Source organism: Tripterygium wilfordii, chromosome 10 (assembly GCF_013401445.1).
Source record: "Tripterygium wilfordii isolate XIE 37 chromosome 10, ASM1340144v1, whole genome shotgun sequence".
Classification (NCBI taxonomy): domain Eukaryota; kingdom Viridiplantae; phylum Streptophyta; class Magnoliopsida; order Celastrales; family Celastraceae; genus Tripterygium; species Tripterygium wilfordii.
The window spans coordinates 1,884,143-1,894,032 of NC_052241.1; the positions used below are offsets into that span (position 1 = coordinate 1,884,143).

General features: G+C 35.5%; 1 protein-coding gene across 1 annotated transcript; it reads left to right on the forward strand.

Moving 5' to 3' along the window:
• Window positions 1–6,216: 6,216 nt before the first annotated feature.
• LOC120006857 (U-box domain-containing protein 9-like) lies at window positions 6,217–8,963 on the forward strand. The gene is made up of 2 exons (XM_038856965.1): window positions 6,217–6,733; window positions 7,678–8,963. The coding sequence occupies exons 1-2, from the start codon at window positions 6,452–6,454 to the stop codon at window positions 8,749–8,751; spliced, it is 1,356 nt and encodes a 451-aa protein (XP_038712893.1). The 5' UTR covers window positions 6,217–6,451; the 3' UTR covers window positions 8,752–8,963.
• Window positions 8,964–9,890: the final 927 nt, after the last annotated feature.

The following is a 9,890-nucleotide window of genomic DNA, read 5'->3' on the forward strand; positions in this document are numbered from 1 at the left end:
AATGGAGAAAATTCGGATAACTACAATTCTGTAGCCAGGATAAACACTGGGATACTATCGTTATTGTTTATTGTTTGTTTCCTTAATTTGTCAATAATTATTCAAACAAAATGGAAATCCGTGAACTGATGTACGCGGAAAATGCACATCGTGAGTTTTGCAGCGTCTAGCGGTTGCGTTTCTCGTGGAACAGAAACGTTAAAAGCGTGACATGGCAATTTTTGGACTATGTTGGTCGACCTTTTTGACTAATATGCATCGTTGATTAATAATTATTAGTTTGTATATTAATCTGGTCCGCACAAACATTTTGCCGTTTAGCGAAACGTATTGATGGCTTGTAATGAGTTTGGAGACGACGTGGCGGTGTAAACGTGGGGTACAGTCGTTGGCGTGTAGGTACAGCGTGGGTGCAGCAGATATCTGCAGGAATACACACAGTGATGAGGAGGAGCAGAAGATACGGAGCCAGTATTGGATGTGGATAAGGTTCTTTGAATATTTTGTTCTTGAAAAAGACAAGTGGATAAGGGAGAGGGAGGAAGGAAGCTTTGGCGTTGAGTCATAGTCCTACACTTGAGGGCAGTTTTGCTTTGTCCTTTGGAGGGTTTTTTTGATGTGGCCCAATGCTAAGTGGATAGGGCAGAAACTACTTTGGACTTGTAAAGGACACATGCATACCTAAAGCGTCTTTTCGTGGCAGGGTCATCCCTTTCCCTCATGGACCTGAATCTTAATATTGTACATGTTCCTATGCAACAGTGGCGTGTATGAGTTTTCGAGCATCTTGAACTAACTTTAAAAAATGAACACTCTTAAAAAAATAGTGTTTGTCGTATGTTATTAAATGAGTTTGGATTATTAAACACTGATATTTCTTCAAAAATGTGGGGCTTTGGAGATTCGGAGACCCGGAACGGTGGCCCATGTCGCTCCACTCCAAAATATCTCTATTATGTAATCATAGAAAAATAAAAGTATGTTTTATTATACATCCATACACATATCTCATATGTGGTGTTAAATTTATGTTATGAGTTAAGTCCCACCTCGATTGGACAATGCCCAACCAATGGATTAATGAAGCCAAAGCCCATCCTTAATATGTAACAATGCATTTTTCTTAGTCAAAGTGAGTTGGGCTTTGTCCCATGAGCTTCTACTCTTAGTAGTTGGGTTAAGGAAAAACAAAGTCGTGTGAATTTGATGTATCATCAAGAATCGGATAATTCAAAGTGGATACTATTATTGACATGTAGGGGGAGGGAGGAGAATAATGACACTGATTAAAAGTTAAAACATGCATAGGATCACGTGATGAACGAAAGGACAAGTTTTTAAATGGGCCAGCACAATTTAATATATGCACTATTTGGGTAGATAGTAGATACTAGAGATGCCTAGACAAGGCCCTTAAGAATCGGGCCGTTGAGTAATTGTTAGGCCCCGAACTTCACCAAAGTATAGATATAAATGCTGGGCCTTTGGCTGCTTGGGCCTCCAGTTTTTTTCTTCATATAGCAACAAACCAACAAGGGGGAAAAAAAGCCGCTAACGAGGGCCGAGCCCTAAGTAAGTGATGATGGGGAGGAACGTGGCGTTGATCCATGCAAATATCCTAGAGCGATAAGATCCATGCAAAATTTGCATGTGCTGTCAATTAGGATTCCAGGTCACGTGACACAATTATTTGCCATTATTCCAAGGATAATACATCGCAGACACGTTAGAAGTAGCAGGGCTGGGCTGGCTGGACACGTGAGACAAGTCCCCACTAGTATGGACAGAAATCCTAGTTGTCACTGAAGCTTATGTGTCGCAATGGACGGGACCCACATCCACCTCATACGAGTGAAGCAACGAGAGCAACCGATCCTCCTCATTAACCACCAAAAAAGGCAATTATATAAAAAAAATTGTGCCATAAATATATATATATATATATATAATAATTATAAAAAGACGGGATGAAAATTGCATCAACCCCTTTTGGGATAATTGTATTTAATTTTTTTTACCGAAAAAAAATATAATAATCTTGCGCCCTTTTTCTTTATTTATTATTACTTGGTTGAAGTTATCGATAAGTCATGCCAGTTACAATTGAATTGAACGATGATTAGATCTTGGTCGAAATTATGATGCCCATGTGAAATATTAGTTATTCTAAAAACTTAAATTATAAGACAAATTAATAAATTGCAAGGGTAAAAATGCCATAAAAAATTAGAGAACATTTTTAGTTGACACTAATCAAATTAAGGCTCCTATATAATTGGAAGTTATAATTGGAAGAAATTAGAGAGAAGTAGAAGAAGGATGTAAGAGAAATGTTTTGGACCAAACAACACTTTAGATATCGTCCCCACTTTGGGCTCAAGGGTTCGTGTAATTTTGTTCTTCTAAAAGGTTCTTCAAGTGTTATTATGTTGAACAATGTTTATAAACCACATTGCTTGTCTTTCAACAAATGATGTTGGACTTTTGTCTTCACATTTTCTCGCACTTGTTGGGTCTTGTGGGTTCGGTTATGCGAGACCCAACAAATGCATTATATAAAAACATGTGGAGGTGGATCGAGTATACCAAATTATAATTTGACCAAATTCAATTCACTTGAGATATTGTTCACTTTGAATCTAAGACCCGCACATTTTTGTTTTTCATGAAAAGAGGCCTCAAATGTTATGAATGTGCCGTCCTTAAAAGTTATAAACCACATGTGGTTTGGCTTTATGAAACCAATGTGGGATATGTACAAAAAATTAAAACCAAAGTTGTTGGAAAGCGTTGATCACTAATGACTAAACCAATGAGGCAAATGGTTTTAGGAAAAAGTAATTATAGTTGGAGGGTCTCAATCACTAATGGAAAACATGGGAATCTTCTTTTAAAATACACTATAAAGTCTAAAAGCATACGTTGAATGGTTACTTTTAGTTAGGATAGTTATTAACTTAGTGCCTAACTTCATAATTAAGTTGATCAATTTTGGCGTCCATGACTTGATGACTATATATATATATATAATTCCAAAAAGTACTGGTAAATAGTTTTCGCATGGTGATGTTTCTATGGAGATCACTTGTCTTAAAACTCTTGAAGATGATTGTTGGTGGTTCCCAGCAATGCATTCATTAATTGCATTTGACGTTTCGCACAATTTTGTGGAAAACTAGCCAAGGACTGCACCATAAACAACCTTAGAAAAAAACCTAGATTGGGCTTCCATTGGGGGTGTAAGCCGATTGATCGGTCGGCTGGTTATTTTGATTATTTTGATCGGTTATAAGTAATTCTCAAAATAATTAATAAATCGATCGGTTTGATAGTCAATTCAATTTTGATGATTTTTTAACACCCTTAGTTTTTCATGCGTGAACGCACCAATTTTATTGACCAAATACATAGAATCATGGGTTTGTTTAATTAAGAAATACTATACAAATTTGTTATTTTGAACATTTAATACAATATTAAATTCATATTGTCAGCTCTGTAAACACAGAAATTCTTCACCCAAATTGTTTGGTGAAAGCAAGTGCCCACAAGAGTAACAAGATTAATATAAGTTGAATTTCATACATGCGGCAACACATAATATGCATGGTAGTATAGGACAGGAGAGAATATCATACGTAGCACTAAAAGCCTAAAGCTCTAGTAAGAAAATAGAAACAATAATATATTTATCTCACATAATTTCCAACCATAAAAAAGAAAATATTTTTTATATCGAAAATGACATATAATTCAAGGTTTGGGTAATACAAGGGAGTCCAAGTCTAGGTGACATGTCCAATCAACAATCCTATGTAGATAAATTTTGAATTTTGAAAATTAAACACAAATAGTCAAATACTCACTCTCTCCCCTTCTATTCACCTTCACTCTCTCTCTTTCCCTCGTATTTTTTCCTCTCACTGCCAGAACCAAGGCTGACCATTCTGTCACTGACCTACCGATTTAAAGCGTCGGAGTTTTATGACTCATCCCCAACCTTTGTTTGTTGTCGACAACCACCTATTTCGTCAGAATCTCGTCTTGAAGTCATTATCAACTAAACTTTTGGAGCCTGATCCGGCAACCATAGGTCATCCATCCACTAACCACCACCACCGTTGAACTTGCCTTGACGAGCTCTACTTGTTTCAAGCCTTGGATGATTCAGACTCTATTGATTTTGATGTCATTCCATTGTTTTTAATGTGAGACAGATGATTATTCTCTTATTTTTTATGGTTATTCCATTGGTTTTAATCTCAGGCAAATTGTTATTCCATTGTTTTTAATATCAAACAGATTGTTGTTCCATTGATTTTGATGTCATTCCACTCTTTTTCCATTGATTTGAAACAATGATTTAGTTATTTTTTGTTTTTAATTTAATTTCATTGATTTTGAGTGTTGATAAATGATTTTTTATGGATTTTAGTTACTATATAGTAATTAATAATAAAGACATTAAATTGGGGAATGAATGAGGTCATTGATTGTTTGAATAACAACTACATTTAGGTGGTTGAACAAATAAACAATGTAATGCAAATAAATTTCAATGAATTTCAAGTAAAAAAATAATGATTAAGTTGTTCCAGTATTTCAATTCAATAAAATAAACATTGGGCTTAAACAAAATTAATGGAATTAGTTATTCCACTGTTTTAATACAATGAAATAACCATTGGTTTTAGACGAATTTGAAAGGAATTAGTTATTCCACTATTTTAATTCAATGGAATAATCATAGATCTGAGATGAAATTCAATGGAACTTAGTTATTTTACTGTTTTAATTCATGGAATAAACATACGTTTGAGTCGAAATTCATTGTTTTTTGAAAACACAATCTAGAATTCATTATTTTTTAAAAGTACAATTCAAATCCATTATTTTTTGAAAACACAGTGTAGTTTTTACTTCAAAATCTATTTTTTAAAAAACACAACCATAAATCTATTATTTTTAGTCTAGAATCTATTATTTTTAATTTTATTATTTTAAAAAACAATAAAATTAAGATCCACTCGATAAAACTTATCAATAATGAATCTTGTTAGAAATAACTATATGCGTTGATTCCAAATATGTAATTTTTGTTTTGGTATTTTGAGAATTAAAACGTTTTAAAATTTCGTATAAGAAAGAGAAAAATTAAAAAACTGTGATATTATCATGAATTTTGAACATGTAAATGGAGATATTTTTATCCCAAAAAATCATATTTCAAAATTGTCAAGTCAGATGACGAGTCAACATTCCCACATAAAACCAAGGAGATATGACTCGGTTGGCAATCGATTGGGTTGGACATATATATGCCACCTTCTATTCTAATGAAAAATAATTTCTCAGCTGTATTTTTTTTAAAAAAAATCCCACTTATACTACTGTTTTTTTATATTTCTAGTCGGAGACGTGTACTGGAGTGGAGTGGAGTGAAGTGAAGAAAGCTACCCACGCGGCATGCCAGCTGTTCAGCCCATGGATTTCTATGATTCTCTACATCTTGGACCACGTGGGCCCTTACTCTCCACCGCACACTTAATTTGATTTTGTTAGCATCTTATATGATATCACCATCATATTAGAATTTTGCATCCCAACATTTTTGGACAATATTCACTTCCTATAAACCAAATATGGCCGACGCTTTCAATTTATAACCCTCATTTTATCCACAATTCTTCGGGGGTGTTCGATGAAGGTGCTAAGATTCTACATTGAGAAGAATGAGGGAGAAGCGATAATAAATAAGGAGAACCTCACGGCCTAACCCATTAAAACTAATTTTTCGAGCCTAGGCGAGGACGTTGAGCTTGTAGGGGAAAAAAATCCATGTGGACCTTAGCCCAAAACATATAATATCTTAATCTGTTTGGACTTGTGAGCACTTCAAGTTTATATAGAATCCAATCCAACTCTTATGAAAAGCGAAAGGTCTTCATTGGGAGACCGAAACTTTCTATTTATAGCCCTCATTTTTTCCAATTCATGTAGACTGTTGATGTTAAGTAAACTTTATATATGTATTTATAATCAATAATTATTACACATACAGCATATAATTAAGAATATAGTGAGAGTCATAAATTCAGGCTCTCTAGAATTACTAGAGCATAAATCAAAGTATGAAACAATGTATTTAATTTATTTAGTGGAGATTAATCATGAATTATTTATTGGGGTAAATATTAGTTGGTTCCTTTCCGTCCCCTTCCATTAAGGGAAAAAAAACACTGAACCAGAGTAGATGGTATAAGAAGACTGGAAGAGTATGAGAGAAGGGAGAGAATACTAAATTCACTGGAGAGAGAGAATAGTATTTCCTGCTTAATCCTTACAGAATTACTCCCAAGAAATTGCGAAATAGAGAGAATGAATCACAGCCTTCTCATTCTCCTTCGTTTCTAGATGTCATCCCCAACCGACATTCTTGATTCACCGATTCATGGCTAAAACCGGCGTCTTCAATTCGGATTCGACGGCCATGGAAAAGGTTACGGAATTGATCAAGACGGAATTGATGAAACTGGTGAATTCAATCGTTCAAGATGAGAATTGCAGTGTCGAAACCATCGATCAAGCACAAGATAAGCTTTATGCTCTCAAGGAACTACAGTTGTGTAAGAAATCGCTTTCTTCTTTAAAGTTGAAAGAATGTCCGCAGGAGTTCCGCTGCCCGATTTCCAAAGATTTGATGAAAGATCCCTGTGTTGTCGCTACTGGACAGGTTAGTTACTGAATTACTGATTCGTTGGAATGGTATTCTACTTTGTTTATATTTCAGAGAAAACGAAAGAAATGTGAAAGAAAGGAAACGTAATATGAGTATTCGAGTGTTGTGCTTCTACGTTCTGTACAGCATTTTTATTCCTAACATTTTGTTAAATGGTACTTGTACCAGCTGTAATTTTGGTTGCGATTAACTATGGTCTTCGTGGTATTTGCTCATTTTTTGGTGTTTTACTGCGGGACTTATCTTCTTATCCGTATATATGTTTGGAGTTTGTGTATTCTTTGTGCCGTCTTTGGTACTGAGAGAATGGCGAGGAGAAAGTACAAAATAGGGTGTATCTTCCCTATAACGCTCATCTCTTCAGGTTATCCTATTTTAGGAATTCTTATGTCTTTTTTCAACTCATTTTGTATACAGAATTCTTGAGAATCTTTATCTAGTGAGAAGGAGCCCAAGGTATTTTAATACCTTGCGAGGTGTTTGGATATCTGGGATTGGTGGAACAAAGTTATGAAAAATTTTATGCAGTTTGTAAAAAGTAGCAGTTTTTTGGCAGGGTGAATCTGGACATTTCTAGTTGATGTTCTTTTTTTTTTGGGTTATCATCTCACCTTACGTTTTTTTCTTGGAACTGAAAATGAGTCTCTTTCGGATGATATAGTTTGAATGACACTAATCATCGGAATAAGCAATCATGCTAGCATCACAATAAGAAAGAGCTTTTGGTAAATTTGTTGTGCTGTCAAGGCGACGCTACTCTTCGCGTAGAGTATGTAGTAATATTAAGTTTTTTCTTAAACATTGTTCTCTGGTTGGTTAGTAAACGTTACTTCAAGATTGGTAATAATTTAAACTCATTGAAAATGCTGCATTTATCAATGTTTCTACTTTCTTGTAATGAGTTTCTCAATCTTGATCTTTTTGTGTCTGTTGTGCAGACTTATGACAGACCCTTTATCCAGAATTGGCTGAAAGCAGGCAATCGAACATGCCCGCGAACTGAAGAAGTGTTGTCACACATAATACTTACTCCTAATCATGTAATGAGGGAACTGATAACAAAATGGTGTAAGAGCCAAGGAATAGAATTGCCTGACCCTGCTCAATATATTAATGAACTACCAGTGACGGAACATGGTCATGAACGATTTCTTTCTCTGCTTAAGAGTTTGTCCTCAACTATTTCTGAACAAAAAGAAGCTGCAAAGGAGCTCCGCTTATTGACAAAGAGGATGCCATCATTTCGGGCACTTTTTGGTGAGTCTGTTGAATTCATTCATCAATTGCTTGGCCCACTCAATCAGATAGAGTTTCATCCTGATCTCCAAGAAGACGTGATCAGTACACTATTAAATGTTTCTATCCATGAGGACAATAAGAAACTTGTTGCTGAAATCCCAGAGGTTATTACACTACTTATGGAATCTTTAAAATCAGGAACAATTGAGACAAGGAGTAATGCAGCTGCAGCTCTTTTCACATTATCTGCTGTTGACTCTAATAAGGTTCTTATTGGTAAATCGGGTGCTTTAGGACCTCTCATTGATCTTCTAGAAGAGGGATATCCATTGGCAATGAAAGATGTTGCTTCTGCAATTTTTAGCCTGTGTCTTTTACATGAGAACAAGGCAAGAGCTGTGCGTGATGGTGCAGTGAGGGTCATAGTGAAGAAGATAATGAATGGTGAGTATGTTGATGAGTTACTGGCTATTCTCGCAATGCTTTCTAGTCATAGAAGGGCTGTTGAAGAAATGGGAGAGCTCGGAGCGGTGCCTGTCTTGCTTAGCATCATTAGGGAGAGCACTTGTGGAATGAATAAGGAGAACTCCATTGCAATCCTCCACAGTATCTGCTTCAACGATCGAACCAAGTGGAAGGAAGTTAGGGAAGAGGAGAAAGAAAATGCAACAATCTCTAAACTTGCTCAAGATGGAACTTCAAGGGCCAAAAGGAAAGCTAGTGGTATTCTCGAGAGACTTAACAGGGCTGTCAATTTTACACACACAGCTTAATGAAACGGTTTCTGCAGAAAGTATGAATTTCAACCATGTGTACATTCTATCTCTGTATTCAGGCATTTTGATCATCAAGTCAACTCAGGCATGTTACATCCTCATCTCCCTTTGCAAATTCTCTTCACAATACTTTTCAATTTCAGGTCACTGTGAATAAACATATTACAGTCAGCATTACTAATAAGATTTTGTCTTGAGCTTTTGTACAATAATTCCTTCCAACACATGTTCTGGTTTTTAGATGAGTGGATTTGAATAGCTTGCTTGAATGTCTGCTAATAATGATTCTTTGGTCCCACTAGAATTTCACATGTTTTTTGATTCATGAGTTGTGCTGCAACTCCTTTTTTTTTAATATTTCTTGTGCTGCTTCTGCTTCTCATTGTTTTTATTGTTATTATTGTGCTGATGGCTTTTCGACTGAGTTGTCCTGGCTGGGAATATTCACATGACAATGAATGAATGATATGGTTGTATGGATGAGTGAGTATTTTAGGGGAACTGTTGATTTCTGGCTTTATGCTCCAAGATGCTCCCTTCCCTTCCCTTCCCTTTTGTGAAAGTCTTCAATTGAACAGTTGATGCCTAACTTTATCCTGTCAACAATAATAAGATATTGATACACTTTTTCATGAATTCAGAGACTAATAAATGGTTTCTTGTCTCATTGTTGAATAATGTAACACTTGCATTTTACTGTTTACAGGCCTAAACATTTCCTGCAATTTGCCATTTAAGATCACAATCATATAGAACAAGTAAGGAGTAAGGTGAATCATTGAGTTATCAATTATGGGTCTACCATTTGGCACTGGCACTAACCATATAAGCAAAAGTACAGGGTCTAGTCTTATCCAGTTCTATGTATTTCCAACAAATGCCAGGGGTGGGGTGGGATGGGGTGGGGATGTGATCTCTCCACTACTAAGTGTAATAACAGCAGCTTCTTCTTTACTACAAATATATATGAGTGTCTTATATTCTGCATCAGGAAAATAAATAGTGATATTTAGTGGTGTACATGAATGATTATGGGTTTGATGTGAAATCATCATATCATATACATATAGCTCCCAATAATTGGTGTGTGCTGGACATTTTTGGTGGAGCTCAAATGTGACACAACACCATTTCTT